We start from the raw sequence: 18,790 nt of genomic DNA, 5'->3' as shown, positions 1-18,790 counted from the left end.
CTAATCAATTCCGCCCAATGTCCCTGTTATAACACTAAGATCAGAACAGGAATCCAGCAGGTGTTTACATTTGTCTTGTATATTACACCTTTCATACATTTGTACTGGTAGGTATCTTTTCATGAATCACAATAACACCTAAAAAGTTAAAGGAGATCTCCAACAGTGGAATATTGTACTCATGGCAGAGATCACTTCATCGTAACCCACCACGTGCCCTCCAATCTTCCCAGTGTAATGCAGAGGTTAGAAGTGTTGGTGGCACATATCAATACACACAACCAACACTTTATCACTGAAGAAGGTAACATTTCTAGATCTTGATAGGAACATGTCACTAGTTGGAGGCAGATAAACCACCATGGTTGAGGCAATGAAGAATTAAACTTTATTTTTTGCGGAGTATCCATTTAATATATTTCAATTACAATTTTCAACGTGCAGTCTACATTTTGTCCCCTTATAACACTCAGTCAGCCTTATCTAATGTTTTGTTTTTTTAAACTTTAACATGCCAATTACGGCTCTATTCACAACACGTTTGAGGCTACCTTCAGAGGTATTACCTAACGTAAACCTCCCACAAAAGCCGCCAACGAATGGCATTGTATAGGCATATAGTTGCATACATCTCCCATAGGCTCTTTTTCTGAAAAAAAAACAAACAAATTTCACGCGGTATACACTTTTTTTTTTTTACAGAAAGCCTCTGTTTAGGAAAGTACAGCAGACTACATTTTTCTAGTTAAAAAAAACAACATTTTTACACTTTTTTGGCACTTGTCGAGTAAATGGAAACCTATGAATACATTGGGTGTATGTATGTACCAGGACACACACTGAATAGAGATGAGAAACATGATGTGAACAGAGTCTAATTCATACAAAATTTGTAGGAAAGAGACTTCAAATTATTTTCATATTGCATCTGTTTTAACAGAAACAGTTTACAGTTTAAAGGGAAGGTTTTTTTATTATTATATTGCGTTTAATATAATATTAACAAAAATGTTATTTATTTGTGTTCTCATTTTTTACTTTTTACTGTATTCATACTTTTACCTCTCTATGGGGGCTGCCCCAATTTTTTTTCTTCTCTGTATGTGTTGATTAACGACACATACAGAGATGCTATATGGCACATACAACCCCATGGAGAATGCGAACAGGAGCTGTTCCATTCTCAGAACCGTGCGCCATCTGTGTGGGAACGGCACATGCGCCGCTCACACAGACCAAAACGCAGCTCGTTCGTAGAGCGAAATACAGCGCCATTTTCATGTGGACCGGAAGCCGCTGCCAGACAGTAAGATGATGGCCGCGGCTTCCGGCCATATGTCCAACGAAGCAAAGGCGCAAGGAAGGGCAGCGTAGGCGGCAAGAACTTTGTTAGACCAGCGGAGGCGGCAGCAGGAGCGGGTAATTTATGTTCGTGTATGATGTGCGTATTATGTTCATGTATGTTCATGTGGGATACTGTCTGCTCAGCCCTGTATCTAATCCTCCTACCACTGTGCATTCGCTGAGAAAATTGCGGCACACAGTGTAGAAGGTTTGAAGACATTCAAACCCCTCCTTCTCCTGGCACTAGCCAGAAGAAGGGAGGGGGGATTGTGTGAGGACACTAGAGGAGAGTGTGTCTACCCAAAATTTGCATCATAAATCAATGAGGTTGCTTTACCACAGTGACCATGCTGCAATTTTGGGAACTGCTCCCTCTAGTGGCCAGCACATGGAAATGTTGTAAATTAGAATCTAATTTATAATATTTCCTGACTTGTGAAAAAATTAAAAAAAAATTAAAACAAAGTGTAATCACTTACATACTAATTGTTTAACTGAAAAATAAAAAAATAAATTCTAGCGACACATTCACTTTAAGTCTACAGAAGAAAGAGGTAGTGTATATAATATACCAAACAATAAAGCCTGTGTGACACTACAGTATTATAATTGTGATACTACCAACAATCCTACAAGTGATGATGGTGATGGATGTTACTAGGGGACAACATTAGGGAGCATAGCAAGAGTTACATCTACAAATTCATATTACTCATGAGTCTAGTTAACATATAGTCATACAGTACAACCCCAAATTTTACTGAAACAAACAGATGCCTCTCAACTCAATAAACTGCATATAATTGTAAATAAAATGATTGTCAGATTAACTAAAAGTGTTAAAATGTAAGTTAAAGGGAGAAAATATTTTAGTTAATATTAAAAACTTCATAATAATTTAAAAATACAGTAATATAAACTTCATGTGTGTACTTCAAATGTACTTTAAAAATTTGAAAACCATTTTTAAATCTTATGATGATATGAGTTTTTGAAGATGAAGGCCAAAAGCCTGAGGTTGCCCTACTGGAAGATTCTCACAATACAATGTCATGTCCAGTTTGGATTTCTATCAGGTGAAGTGCTGTCGTGGAGAACTTTTCTGGGTTTAAACCATCTGCATTTTCACTGGCTAACACTGTGGCAGCTTTGTGTGTATATGTGTGGCTATGGATGGATGTTCTTCTATTTATATAATTTTTTGTGGAATAAATAATTTTTGGGTTGAGATTTTTTTCAGTTCCATTCATTCTTGGACCATTTATGCATTTTCAATTCCTTTTGTTCTTGTGTGCGGAAAAAAAAGTACTTCTCATGTTCTTTATTTTTCATATCTATTTTTCAGATATTTATGTAAATGCCTTAGAGCACGGCCCCCATCCCATCTATCTGGTGATCCAGCTTAGTGTCGCTCCGGCATGGAATGGAAACATGGGACGGAGACTAACCCTAGAACTGATCCCATGCTTTCCTGTAGGATCATTTCTGGCTTCAGATGCATCCGTTTCTATGTTGGATGTCTACCCTTGTCGGACAAAAAAATTTTGCATTCAGCGTTTTTCTGCCAGGCTATAATCCGGGTATAGACGCCGGACTGGCGGACAAAGTGCACAAAATGTCATCAGTGGTGTCCGGCTCAGGCCAAAAACAACTGGCCCGATGCGAACCCAGCCTAAGATAAAGCTAAAAGTAATTGAATTAACCTCTCCTAAATGGAGATTTTTTGTGCACATCTTAAGGCACTTTTATACTGGCCAATTATTGGGCAAACGAGCGTTCACGATAATTGCCCTGTGGAGACAGAGCAACGATCAGCCGAAGAACAAGCAAATGCTCCTTCATCGGCTGATTGTATCATTTTGTGCTTTAACCCCTTACTGACACAGGCAATTTGAGTTTTTTTCATTTTCGTTTTTTCCTCCCCGCATTCAAAAAGCCATAACTTTTTATTTCTTTGATGACATAGCCATATGAGGGCTTGTTTTTTGTGGGAAAAGTTGTAGTTTTTCATGGCACCATTTATTGTACTACATAATGTGCTGGGAAGCTGAATAATAATTATTTGTGGGGTGAAATGTGCAAAAAAACAGCAATTGCACCATTTTGTGGGGGGTTTTGTTTTTACGGCATCAATCAGGCAGTGAAAACTACATGTTCACCTTATTCTACGGGTTGATGTTATTACGGCGATACCAAATTTATATGGTTTGTTTTATGTTTTGCCACTTAACTATTTTTTTTCCATAAATTTAGCGGTGTGAGGGCTTACATTTTTGGGGTACATGCGACTTTTTGATCACTTTTAATCCATTTATTTGTAGATCTAAGGTGACCAAAAAAACAGCAATTTGAATGCTTTAAATATTTATTTTTTTTACCACAAGTTAAACAATGCTATATTGTGATAGTTCAGATTTTTGTGATACTGACAGTCTCCTTTGAAGCCTTCAGTAGGCCCCCATGCTGCCATGACAACCATCGGCACCCCCCGATCGCACCATGGGGGGGCAATGGCGCGTTACAGGGGGCCCCACTGATTCTAACAATTTAAATGCTGCAGTCTAAATTGACCGCGCCATTTAGGGTGTTATAGCAGTGAGGTGTTGGCTGTATAACACATCCATTACCCACTGAGTATGGAGCGCGTAATGGCAATATTTATAGAATGCTAATATTTTGCACATTTAAAACGATACAATCAGCCGATGAACGAGCGTTTGCTCGTTCATCTGCTGACCGCTGCCCTTTTACACTGGCCAATTATCGGGCAAACAAGCTTTCAAGGAACACTCGTTCCCGATAATTGCTCTGTGTACACAGGGCAGCGGTCAGGAGATAATTGAGCAAACGCTCGTTCATCGGTTGATTGTATCGTTTTAAATGTACAAAATATTATCATTGTCAGCAGCACATCTCTTTGGGCTGCTGACATGATACACATGTATGGGGACGAGCGATCAGAGTAACAAGTTGTCTCGTTGATCGGCACTCGTTGCAAAATTGGCCAGCGTAAAAGTACTTTTAGTACTCACACAAGGCACGATGTCCAGTAATAAGCCTATTAAATACCATTGTAATTAGCCTGAGATGGCTGATAATGTAGAACAATATTTAGTACTTCATAAAAGTACTATTATAAACCCTCAGTCTACTGGATCTGAGGAGGAATAGTGTACATACTTATTTATATTGTTCAGCTGATCCGTATGTTACAGCATGTTGATATAAATTACTATATGGCTTTACATTAGTAAACAACTACAGTGCTGCTGCCATAGCAGTTTCCTAGAATATGTATATTAATATTCAAGCACATTTACTACTACTTTATTAACATTATTTTTTATTGAAACGATGTACGATGCTAGGAGTCCCTGCCTCGCTGCAGGACAACTGTCCCATACTGTAATCATGTTTTCAGTACGGGACAGTAGTTCCACGCAGAGGCAGGGACTCCTAGCATTGTACATCACTATGATGCTAGGAGCCCGGCTCCCTGCACTGTGTTCGGTCCGGGTCTTCCGGCCGAAATACGTTCCGTACATTACGGACGTAACATGGTCGTGTGAACCCAGCCTAAGGGGTTGTTTTTAGGAGTTGGGCTAGGCTTCTTAGTTTCAGTGAAGGGAAATCTTAATGCTTCCGCATACCAAGACATTTTTGACAATAGTATGCTTCCAACTTTGTGGGAACAGTTTGGGGAAAACCCTTTTCTCTTCCAGCATTACTGTGACCCGGTGCACAAAGCAAGGTCCATAAATGCATGGCTGGGTGAGTTTGGTGTGGAAGAACTTGACACAGAGCCCTGACCTCAACCCCAACAAACCCCTTTGGGATGAACTAGAACAGAGATTGTGAGTCAGGCCCTCTCGTCCAACAGCAGTGTCTGACTTCACAAATACTCTTCTGGATGAATGTGCAAAAATTCCCACATATACACTCCAAAATATTGTAGAAAGCCTTCCCAGAAGAGTAGAAGCTGTTTTAGCTGCAAAGGGGGGACCAACTCCATATTAATGCCTATGGTTTTAACCACTATTGACGCACAGAATAAAGTTAACATGTTGTTTTAATTGCACAGTGAATTCCGTAAAAACTATGTGCAAAAGACAATGGATGAATCGCTGCTTTTTTCATTTTCTACCTCACAAATATATTGTTTTCTCATTTCCTAGTACATTATATGGCACAATAAATGGTGCTATGAAAAACTACAACTCGTCCCGCAAAAATCAAGCCCTCATAGGACTATATGGACGGAAAAATAAAGAAGTTATGGCTTTTGGAAGGTGGGGAGGAAAGAACGAAAATGAAAATCTGAAAAGGGCTGCGGCGGGAAGGGGTTAAGAATGGGAGGTCCTAATACTTTTGTCCATATAAAGTACATAGTGTAAAACAGGAGGACCCAAGTTCACATAATCATTAAATAATTATATAACAAAGATTAGAAAAAATGCAACATAGCAAACATTAGAGTTTGAATAAACGTATAAAAGATAATAGGCATTGCAGGTGTAGGGGCCCTTTAATTAACCAAAACATAACATAGTTGCAAGCAGTTGGATTGTTGGCGACAGATGCTACTATATGTTTTGGATTAAATATTAAAATGGGTTCAAGAATGGCATGGCATAATGGCACAGCATAAATGAGTACTTTTCATTTTCAGTGCTCAGGGCTTGGAATTTTTGATGTCCTACAGGATGTCATCTCTATGTGGATTTATTTCACTTATGTGAAGTTCACGGGAAGTTGACAATTTTGAATAAGGACTTAGGTGCAGTTTCTAGGTAATACTATCATGGACATGCAATCTATATCTTTCAGTCTTTATTTTCTTAGAAGCTACATAGAAGCTGCTGAAATATAGTCAACAAGTATTTGAGTGGTTCCTAGATTATAGTTCACAAGTATTTGAGTGATTTTGCGTAAAAAAAACCAGTAAGACCCTTCCAAAACAGAAGCTTCAATATTGCATCGCTCAATTCTTTTAGCATTCTAAAACAAGGCACCATATTGGGGTTTTCCCATCTGGACAACCCCTTTCGATAAGTCATATTGGGACATGTGAATGTCATATTAGCCAAAGCAGAGAACCAATGCACATTGCAAAGAGCAGCTCTTGCTTTGGCAGACTCAAAGTGAGAATGCATTACATGGTTGACCATTCATGGAATGGGCTCCATGTAATATTCCATTTCCTCTGCAGTGAATGCTCCAGGGGTAATAAATGGTAGTGCACAGCTTCCCTAGCGAGCATAGCTGATCGATGGAGGTTAGAGAAGCCATAGTGATCTGTTAGTCCCTGATACTCTTTCATTTTAAGAAGGAAATGTCCAGATGGAACAACTGTTTAAAGACTACTTGAACTTGTTGTTTCTTAAGAACAAAAAAATGAATATCATCTGATCCTTATTTTTATATTCTGCTTCAAATACATCATGGAGCATCAAACCTTGGTAACCCTTCAGTGTGAGTTATACAAAAGCCCCAAATAAATAGTAGTGCAAATGAATAGTATCAGAATAAGCCATATAAAATGCATTGTTAGCCATTCATGTTTGGCATGATGAAAACCTACCTAGCTAGGCACTAAATTATATGACTACAAACTTTCTACTTCATTGATAGCTAGCATAATCTGGTAAAACACTCTGCCACTACTTTAGGCCTTGGTGATGGATGACACATTACTACCTTCCATTTCCCATTTCCATTATGCCACTTGCTCATTATTTATAGGCCATACCTACACGTTAAAAGTAAAATCTAGCTAATAGTCCCAAATGGTCTGTTTTAGTAATGATGCAAGACAGTATGCTGACACCTGACAACTCCCAGAGGTCTCCTCTAAGTAATGAGAGAAAGGTTGCATAGATGATAGCGAATACTTTGTGATGATAAGAGGCCGGTCAGTAGATTGATAGTCCTGCCATACTGTAGTCAACATGCCTAATGGATTGCAAAACCCATCATCCACTAAACACCAGGCAGAAAGTCCACTTTAATCATTGATTTAGATTTGATTCCGTATTATTCACCAAAATGGGCTATGTTTATTTATTAAGCCCAGAAAAAGGAGTCTTTAAAAAACAGGAATGATGAATGAGACAGCCTCTGGTCCCACTGGGCTATATGTGCATAAAGATTACTGGTGGCTTCCGTGCCAGACGCCATGCTGCTTGGCTTTTGTTCCTCAACTTTGTACAGTTTTCACATTAAACTTTTGACTCCTTATTGTAAATGGCGGTCAGGTGACATCATGTAGCAACATCACCCTTAGAGAAGGAAACACACGTCAAAGCATTCTCCATCAGAACTAACATTTCTATAAAAGTAAATACTTTGAACTATCTGCAATGAATTTTAAACATATAATGGAGACAAAGAAGACTGAAAATCCCGACCCTCGACGTGTTTAATCAGAAAATAGATTTTGTCTTTATGACCATTACTATTTGTATTCAGATACTCTCTTTATTATTATGGTTTGGCTTGAAGAATAGTGAAATGTTTCAGAATACTATACATTATAAAAGAAGATACATTTAATAAAAATATTCCATGTGAACTAGTAAGCTGAACGCTTAGTTTAAGAAACATAAGCAGCATTGTTTCATATACATATCAAACACCCTTTGTCAAAGAATGTGCTGAAATTGTGCCAGTGTCTTATATTGGGCTAAGAAAAAATACAGAGCATGTCTCATTTGGCATAATATACTGTACTGACCACAAAATGAATGAAACAAAGAAAATTACATCATAATAGAAATCACAAGAACTAGATACATACCAAATCTGCATAAAGTCTCACCACTGAAATAGTAAATATCATTCATAAAATGACACTGATTTTACAAAGAAACTGTGGCAAATTTGAGAAGTTAAGAATACTAACCAACCTAATATTAGCCAACTCACAATACACACAATGCTAATCCAGAAAAGATAAATGTCATGCTATCTAATACGCAATGTGTAACAGAACTATGAAGTGAACAATTTATATACATATGCAATTCAAAAGAAGAGGTCAAAATACAATACAAAGAATATGAAGCCCTATTCAGATGTATTCTGTACTGCAAGGTGATCTTGGAAAGTGTGGGTCTTATGATAATGACAATTAATAGACAATAAAACATTTGTCTGGTAGCATAGCCCCCAGTCTCTCCCTTTCATTGACTCTATCCTCTAATAAATGCTTTTACAGAATGAGGGAACACCTAATTGAGTTACATTAAGGCTACCTGATTCTTTTGTATCATTGTGCTTTAGTTGTTGTTATTAAATCCCTTCTGTTCTAGAAACTCTGAGCTGAAGGAAGCTTACTTAACCTACATTAAATCTTGATAATGTAATAATGAGTCTTTTAAAGGGATAATAATTTTAATTCTCCTATCTGCAGCTATAAAGATTGTATACAGCTAATCCAGTTTGCCCTTTCAATTAAACTTGTTCAGATTGTTCTATTTAGTCAGCACCTGAATGGGCCATTAAAATTCTTGGTCTGTAAGACTTGTGTGCTGTTCACTGTTGTTTCTAAATTCCATTAAATCCAAATAGTCTTTATCGCCCCATGACCACTGTGACTTCAATCAGCCAATTTAATTACCTTACAAAATTGTCAGTAGAAAAAAAGCTAAGAAAAACAGGAAGGGATGTGACGTTATCAAATTGAAATCTTTCTCTCTGGTGTTTAATCTGGACCAGTCAATAAAAAATGCTCCTCAACTCTTCCCTTCAAGGGGTATTTAACCTCACGTTCTTTCCAAGGTTTTCCCTGTGCTTGAAAGTTCTTGAGATGATGATGTACATGAACTGTCCTTTTGGTTCATTATCAGTGATGTTGATGTAACCTTGATGCACTGATGGACATCTGCTTTATGAAAAGGCTGAAACGACTGAATTCTATGCATGATTGAGAATTTTGGAGGAGAGAGAGAGAGAGAGAGAGAGAAGAGAGAGAGAAGGGAGAGAAGAGAGAGAGAGAAGAGAGAGGAGAGAGAAGAAAGGGCGAGGGACAGAGAGAAAGAGGGAGAGGGAGATAGAGAGAGAAGGGATAGAAGAGAGGGAGAGAAGAGAGAGAGAAAAGAGAGAAGAAAGAGAAAGAGAGGGGGAGAGAGAGAGGGAGAGGGAGAAAGAGAGAGAGAGGGAGGGAGAAAGAGAAAGAGAGAGAGAGGGATAGAGAGAGGGAGAGAGAGAAGAGAGAGAGAAGGGAGAGAAGAGAGGAAGAGAAGGGAGAGAGAGAAGAGAGAGGAGAGAGAAGAAAGGGAGAGAGAGAAAGAGGGAGATAGAGAGAGAGAGAAGGGATAGAAGAGAGGGAGAGAAGAGAGAGAGAAAAGAGAGAAGAAAGAGAAAGAGAGAGAGACCGACAGACAGACAGACAGACAGACTAAGTGATATGCGTAACTTTCTGGAGGGCATGCCTATGCAAAATGTACTAAGCTACATAAATCACATGTAAGAAAGATGATATTGATGTAAAAAAAAATTATATATTCATTAAACTATTTAGTCTTTTCCCATTTCTAGTCGGTACCTTGGTGTGTTTAGTTCTATAGGAGTGCACAATGGGCCACAGAACACTGCATAAAAGCCGACATACAGAACATGTGCCGCATTACCTGCAATATCTAGCAGTCAAGAGCATGATTGTTCATGAATTACATATAAAGGCAATCAAATGCGATATGTTGTTGTTTTATTGGTCTTTGCATAGATATATTATTAACCATTACTGCTACAAATCATAACTTGTATAGTTACTGTAGGGTCTATGGTATAGGAGGACATAAACAACCTGTGTCTTGATTCAGCTCTCATTGACTTCTTTACCCGTCTTTCTTTAAAGCAAGGCCAGTTGTACGTTCTATATATTAAAAATAGTTTAACTTAAACCAGGTACTAGTGATCTCTATAGATATATAGATAGACAGACAGATTATATAGATGAAAATAGAGAGCGAGAGATAGACAGACACAAAGACACACAGACAGATTATATAGATCAAGATAGAGAGCAATAGCGATATAAAGATAGATAGACAGATAGATAGATAGATAGATAGATAGATAGATAGATAGATAGATAGATAGATAGATAGATAGATAGATAGATAGATAGATAGATAGATAGATAGATAGATAGATAGATTACTTTTCTCAAACTTTTTTTATTAATTTCTCAAACTTGCACTTATAATTATCTAACGCTGATTATATGAGTTTTGTATGAAAACTTGCGTATTTTGCACAACTGACTCGCATGTCAGTTATCCAGTATTATAACTGGCAGAATAATATCCCAATAGTCTTATGATTGTGGTGGGTGAAAATACTGCGAGCTACCACCCGTGCCAGTGATACCTCCTGCCTTATGAGAATAACATTTTATGATTTTCTTGGCTCGCATGCACGGCTGACACCACGCTGCAAACAGACAAGCACTGGCAAAGTACTGAATCTCTGACTAATAGCATATGGGAAAAATAAAGCATCTGTAATGGATTAACTTGTTAGCTGGTACCGAATTTTGTTCTTCAACCGGCTGCGTCTTATAAAAAAAACGCATCTGGCTTTTATGGTAAATATTAATTTAGTGTAAAGAGTCAAGACTATAAAGTCATATTTCCAAAGTGATATGCCACATATACAGTAAATCACTTAAATAACAGAACAGTCAAGCTTTAGAGTCTACTCAAACCTGTGGTAATTCTGCATTTATTCTGTGTGTGTGAATACATGATATGTACATGTATATATACATGTACATGATAAGATCTCTTTGATATGGTGTATATATATATATATATATATATATATCTCTATAGATATATATATATATATATATATATATATATATATATAGATACCTATATGGATATATATATACATATATATATATATATATATATATATATATATATATATATATACAGAGAGAGAGAGATATCTATACGGATATATATATCTCTATATCTATATATATATATATATATATATATATATCTATATCTCTATATCTATATATATATATATATATATATATATATATATATATATATATATATATATATATATATATATATATACAGCCACTAATAAAGAGAAGATGCATGCAGACCTATGGAAAGCCAGCGGCTAGCCATCCTATAAAGTGCAGTTACAAGGCTAGGAGCTTCGGTAGGGGAGTATAGTCTCTTGCACAGGAGCTGGTGAAAGCCAAGCAATTGTTTAAGGACTCGCCTGTTGCCATAGTGCTGCAGGCTTATGCAGAGAATCAGCGGCTAGTTGTCCTTTGAAGACGCTTTCCAGACAACTCTTGACCTCAGCCAAGCAGAACAAAACACGGGACTTCGCATTACTATTGTTATTAATATTGTTAAATGTTCTGTAAAAAGAAAAGGAGGAATGGATTGAATAGTCTTTTGTTCTGCAAAAAGGGCACTGATGTGGGAAAACATGGTACCAGGATGACAGAGTCACATCCGCAAACCATCTGTCATGGTCAAGATACATGGCAATGTCGAAGGGAAATCTCCTCTAAGCACTTCTATGAAAGAATAAATGTTCCCTGGTGTGGTGCTAGGCAAGGTTCACATCACTAGCACTAGCATCCATTCAGTATTACACTCTCCGGTCATCCCTGGATTTTATAGGTGTGACAATACATCCTAATGTCTTCTTGTCATCATGACTTCCTATTCTTATGCTACTTGTTGGGCTCCTTGACTGTAGATTCCTTATACTGTATGTGATTTATAATGGACAAAAGATTTTTCCATAATTCCTAGTAGGTAGGACTGCACCTATGGGTGTTGAGGAGTTGAGAAGAGACTGTACTCTAGCATGTGATTGATTTAATGCATGAGTGGCTTTATGTGACTTGTATTACATGTCATTGTATCATCATTACCCATTCCGGAGCATGGCTCCTATTGTGATACACAGGTTGTGTTCGCAATGTGCAAAGCAATTCATGCAATGAAATATGAACGTGTGCGTCTGCTTCCAAAGAAACCAGCATTCCTAGAGATGGTTGCTACTAGCAACGTCCCCAAGCATCACCTCTCAACCAGATGGCGGCAGAAACAAGTCCCACTTTGGATTCAGCACCATGAAATTGTCTATATTAAGCAGATGGATCTTTTTGTTTCTCAGCTATCCATCTTTGTTATTATAAAGAATTGATATGTAATAAACGTTAAGCTCCCCTTCCAAACCAGTGATGTAAAGGAATAAGTGATGTCCTGCTTTCTTACATGTGAATGAATGAGTTATCTGGGTGTATTGAGTTGTGATGTCCAGTCTGTTCTGCCAACAGTTCTTCACCTGTTTGCTCTCCCTAAAACCACTTGGACAAAGTTTAACTTCTCTACATGGATTGTCCTGAAGATCATAGATTTATCTGCAACAACTATTGATAATACTTTACCACCCATCAGTGACCAGATCCAGTAAATGTCACCTTTCCCAACTAGCACTCACTTTTTTTCTTTTTAACCACATGTCTCGAACAGTGGAAGAGTAACTTATTCTCAGAGCTTATAAAGGCATTCATTGGCTTGTTGAGGGAACTTGCTCCCAATAAACATCTCATATGAAAGAGTTAGGGTCTTACAGGGGCCATAGAAATAATCTTTGATGTATTTATGAGACTGTTGACTAGATTCTTCCCTTTACTACACACTTCCCACAAGAGTGGATGACTAACATTTAGTAAAATACAACGATTAGAGCCTCCTAAATTCTACAATGACACATTGCCGTTCTATCCTTCATGATCACAGAGCTGTCAGTGTTCCATTCAATGAACTGCAGTGACAATAATCCATTTCTGCAGACACCACAGATAGATTAGTGTGTTTTCATTGTGGACCAGATAGACCTGGCTGCAATAATCCCACCTAGCAGACATCTGTGTATTGTTTCCACTACTACATGCAATACATAGCAAAGTAAAAGGTAATCTTACCAAAGCGTAGAACATGTGTGGTCCCTTGAGTATACCCAATCCAAAGCAAGCAGGCGACGAATCTTAGGGTGCACCTGAAGAATGAATGAGTTAGAAGAGGGCACATAATCTTCATGATTCCACTGTACATCCGCACGGTTCCTTCCCCCTATAGAGCGTCAGGTTCCCCGGTAGGGTAAGAAGAAGAAGAGGACATAGACTGATGGCCCTCAGACACGATCACGGCATGGTCAGAGACAACATGAACGAGGAGGATCCGCTTCCCAAACCCATTAGCAATCCCTGCATGTTCTTCATTCACTGCGCCAAGGAGCAACCTTCAACTGCAAGGAATGGTGGGACATCCATGTTAGAGGGGGGAGAATCCTTGAGAAATCCAAACGCATATGTCCATCCCGGTGAGCCTGGAAGGGATGAAGGGGGAGGGAAGGCAATCAATAGATAATCCAGCTCGGAAAAAGCGCTGAGCTATGGTAGCATAGGGGAAGTCTGTGTGCTGCTATAGGGGTCGGCTGCTTTCCCTTTCTGCTGCACTGCTGCACAGCTCCTGACGTGCAGCCAAGATTAAGTGAGAGAAATTGAGATAGCTCCTCTCTTTTTAAGGCTGCCAGCCAGACAGCCTTTCCCAATTTGTATTAAGCAACTGATCTGATATCCCCGTGCTGAAAAGCTGCTTGCCTTTATTCATGGGCAGAGTGCATTGCTTTCTCAGCTAGACTCCTAGCACTGGAGACGGTCTCTGTGCCATCATACAGATAGCACTACTGCCTACAGTATGCCACTTCTGCTGGATATTGGCAAGTTTCACATGTGATTGTAGTTTCAGGTGTAATGTTTATCACAAGGATGGGAAATACATCCCCTAGTTGGCTGTCTTCCTAGATGAGCCTTTTAACCCCTTCTCAGATGGATGCCACTGCTTGCATTGTAATAGGCTCGTGTGGCCACTCCAGCACTGAATAGGTTAATCCCTGTAAACGATCCCTAGACTATTTGATTTAAATCACTGGTAAATGCAATGGTATTTATCATCAGAGAGCTAAACTTTGACGCTAAACGTGATTGCTTGCTATCATCTGGAACCGAATTCAGTTTCCATCTACACATTGCATCTTATCAGCTGACATCTGGATTCACGTTTAGTGTAACAACTAGGACAAGGGGAATTGTCACGTAACTATGGAAATTCAAAAGAGTATCCAGATAATACAAACTATCCTGTAAAAGGTTTTGGTCTAAATGGATGATAGATAGATAGATAGATAGATAGATAGATAGATAGATAGATAGATAGATAGATGATAGATAGATAGATAGATAGATAGATAGATAGATAGATAGATAGATAGATAGATAGATAGATAGATAGATAGATAGATAGATAGATGTAAAGAACAGTACTGATGTGTGTTTGCTCATAAGAAAATGACAATTAGATAGAATTTGCTGTAATATAAGCAGGTCATTACTTTGTAGAAGAGGTAGAATAGTAAAATACTTCACGCTTTCAGCTCCATAAGCTTGATCGCCTTTTAGAAAAAAAAAGTATTAACTATAAAACTAATGCAAGGGGTAAAATACCCAGAGTGTGTATACTATACTGTATTCTGTCTTAAATATATATGATATACTCTTAATCATTCATAAGGGACACAGAATATATTTACTGGAGATATATAGGCTGTCAATATCAATAGCCCTAGATGCAATTATTAAGCTTCATTGTATGAAATGGAGAAATAATTCCAGTGTCAAAGTGAGTATCATAAATGACCAGTTCATGTCTCTGAAGACTATTCTGTCTAAAGGTTTTGCTCCAATAGTATTCTGTATAATAATAATAATAATAATAATAATAATAATAATAATATTAATAATAATAATAATAATAATAATAATATTCATAAAGCAAGGACATCTAGCAGCTCATTTAGTTCACATTCATAGTTCTTTCAGAGTAAACACTTTACTTTATATGTAAATGCTAAGCTGTATTATTTACTAATAGATGATAATGAAAACTGTGGCTTTGATGGTTTACAAAAAGTCTGTTTGAAAAACTGAAGGTCGCAAGAAATCTGAATATGTGTATCTTGACAAAGGCTGCATTGAGCAGCTGAAACGTTGCATCCTACTGCACTGATGGGTGAATAAATTTATCCTTTCTTGATACGAACTTTGGAGCGCTGCCTCTTCTTCTATTTTTTTGTCTACATTTGGGGATTTACAAGATGGGTCCCTGGAGGGTATCATCCTGTTACCCTGGAGGTTTTGTTCTACTGTGCTGCCCATACTTTTTTGGACACTGTATCTATATATCTATATATAGACACACACACACACACACACACACACACACATGCACGCACGCACGCACGCACGCACGCACACACGCACGCACACACACACACACACACACACACACACACACACACACACACACACACTGTAGTTTGACAATAGAATAAACTATAATCCATACTGCATTGTGGTCTGATAAAAAGACAGCTTGAAGTTTAAGGGCCTACTACAAATCTCCACCAGTGATCTGTAGCTGTCTTGGGCAATGCCGTATTTAATTGTGTAAGTTGCTTTATTGTGTAATTATCATGGTATGTCACTGCTATCCTTATTTGTCCCTCCTTAGACACCAGGGCTCAGGTGTGTCTGCAACTTCTGCACCCACTATAGCTATGAAACTGCTCAGAAGCATTAGAGCACTGGGAACAGGGGAAATAATAAAAACTGACTAAAGGATTATACATATATACATTACCAGGCTTTTTTTTTTTTTTAATATGCCTCTGATATCTAATTCCCAAGCTTACTGGATAATATTCAGGAGGAACTGTTTCAAAGATTGCTCATATAGTATCTTGTTAGTCATTTGCTATTACATGTTTCAGCACCATGGACAGTACTATTGTTGTATACTTGTTATTGTAGTGTCAAATAGCTGGCTAAAAATATATCAGCTCCTAAGCTTCACAAATATAATGGCTACATATGTAACAGCACATATTGTATTAGGCCTGCAGCAAGACAGTTTGAGCATACACCTAGTAATGCAGGCACCAAGACAAGTGAAAAGGACACATTGTACCATATGGTTATTTAAAAAAATAAAAATAAATAAATAAACAGTGAACACAGTCCTGGAACTTATCTGAAATGAGCTGACATGCGCTGTGTTGATTTATTACACCACAGCATTAAAGAAGCTGCTTTGAGAATGGAAAACATATTTCCCTTTTGCATTGCTGCTCTTATCTTAACATTGATAGGCTATACTTTGTTGAAGATATCTTTTATTACTTTTGGATCCAAACCTGTATTTTATTTGAGAATTATTGTGGTGACTTGTCTGCAAGGAAAATCCATTCACTTAAATATTTGTGCTTGAGGGAAAGAGTGGCTGGGGATCAGGAGTGACTGTATATTCAATCCATGTTTCTTAATGACTCTTTTATTGTAAAACAGCACAACGCAATTACATTTATGGAACAATATTTTACAAACCACCACATTAAGTGTATTTGGTGTGTGTAAAAAATATTTGCAGTATAAGATTTAGTTCACACAGAGTCTTTTGACACGTTTTTTTTTATGCAGAAACCACGTCGGAAAATGCGCCAAAAAACGTCCGAAAATGCCTTCCATTGATTTCAATGGGAGGTAGAAACATTTTTTCCCGCGAGCGAAAAAAAACAGTCTCGCGGGAAAAAGACGCGACATGCCCTATCTTCGGGCGTTTATGTCTCTGACATCAAATGGGACGCAGAGAAAGCGTATTTCGCTGTGATTTTGCCCATCGGCGCTCAATCGCCGTGGGTGAAAAACGCTGTGAAAAACGCCACGAAAAATGCGGCAAACTGCATGCAGGCAGATTAAAATATGCCTCAAAATTCCAAACGGAATTTTAAGGCAGAATTTTCTGCCTGCAAAAATCTCCATGTGAACATACCCTTATATACAACTCTAGGTTAAACATCTGTTGTGAACTGTTTAGCCAAACTACTGTATCTGGTAGTTATGCACCAAAAGAACATTTTCTATAGGCCTCAACCACACGGCCACACTGTGGCTCTATACAGACTTTGAGTTGTATAGAGCCATAATAAAGCATCCATAGAAGTCTACGGGGCCCTACTCTTTATGCCTCAGATTTCATAAAAATCTTGCCATGTTATATCAGATGCCGTATTACAGAGCATTGCTTCTAGGGGAGAATATCTCTAGAATACAGCAACACACCAGCACATAGATTGTCTACCACTGTAGGACTCCATGTGTCTTCTTATGGGTTGTGTGTGCTAGACAAGGTTCTACCAGGTGCATGAGCTCTCATTTCAGTTTAATCTATTGTATATACCCTGATTAAATCAAATTAGAATCATAAGTTGAGATATACATTGTAGCATTATAGAAGGTGCGCCCGACTATTTGCCTCCACGCTTTTCCAGCCCTTAAATAGGCTCTGTCACTAGTTTAGTAATGCCCAATCTCCTAGCTAATGTAATAGGCGCTGTCACACTGATAATGATAGTGAAAATTGTCCCAAAAACATTATTATTTTAAAAGTTATGAGTTTTTTTTTCTAAATATGCAAATGGGGCCATACTAGACAAGTAGGTGGTCAACAGCAGCGATTCTCCTGAGGTGGAGTTACCTTACAGCCTCTGACACTGTCCTATCAGAATGAAGCTGATTCACGCAGTGTGAGAGACTGAGGCTGGAATTAAGGGGTATCAATTCAAATAACCATATCTTGGGCTGTGGACCACCTAGAACAGTGGTTCTGGTGGCATATGAAAGATGAGATTCTAATCACAGTTCTAGCTGTGACACAACCGGAGATATCACCAGTTGAAAACACAGATGGGAATGGAAGCTGTATACTATATGATCACACTGTGTTGCTGGGCAGGAAAGGGGGAGAGGCTGTATTATGATTGGACAGCATACAGAAAAGATTACACTGCCCAGAGTGAAAAGAAAGAGTAACCTCCCATTTGGCAAGTATACCCAAATTAGCATATTTAGTAAAAAATAAAGCGAATAAACGTTTTGAAACACAATTTACACTGTAGTTATTAGCATCATAGCACCTATTTGATTAGTTAGGAGATAAGGATTTAATAAACTAGTGACAGATCCTCTTTATGCCTGATATGGAGTCCCACCAGTTCCAGTGCATATACTTTCACAAATAAATGTACCACGCTTCCAATCGATTTTATATATATATATATATATATATATATATATATATATATATATATATATATATATATATATATATATATATATAGTGCAAAATAAACTATATACATTCCAGTAGTCAGTAGCCTGATTCCCATTTAATTATTCAGCTTTACAGATGTGTTCCCCTATATTAAACAGACAGAGAACAATGAGGTCTCATTCAAAGAGATCCTTAATCATGCAACATTTGGGATACATAGC

General features: G+C 37.8%; 1 protein-coding gene across 3 annotated transcripts in view; it reads right to left on the bottom strand.

Annotated features, from left to right (window-relative positions):
• Nucleotides 1-18,790, bottom strand: part of GRIK2 (glutamate ionotropic receptor kainate type subunit 2) — a 609,687-nt gene that overhangs the window by 585,649 nt on the left and 5,248 nt on the right. Inside the window, exons 2-3 of one of the 3 annotated variants that reach the window (XM_075862210.1) lie at nt 14,794-14,853; nt 13,325-13,728 (exon numbers count right to left, since the gene is read on the bottom strand). In XM_075862210.1, the coding sequence (XP_075718325.1) occupies nt 13,325-13,454 (130 nt within the window). In that variant the 5' untranslated portion in view covers nt 13,455-13,728; nt 14,794-14,853. Of the gene's footprint in view, nt 1-13,324; nt 14,367-14,793; nt 14,854-18,790 lie in introns of those variants that run through there. The other 2 variants (XR_012883183.1, XM_075862209.1) reach the window with 2 other exon arrangements.

The sequence above is a fragment of the Rhinoderma darwinii genome, chromosome 4, assembly GCF_050947455.1.
Source record: "Rhinoderma darwinii isolate aRhiDar2 chromosome 4, aRhiDar2.hap1, whole genome shotgun sequence".
Lineage (NCBI taxonomy): Eukaryota > Metazoa > Chordata > Amphibia > Anura > Rhinodermatidae > Rhinoderma > Rhinoderma darwinii.
The sequence above is the reverse complement of the archived record's forward strand: the minus strand, read 5'-3'. Positions and strand labels throughout refer to the sequence as shown.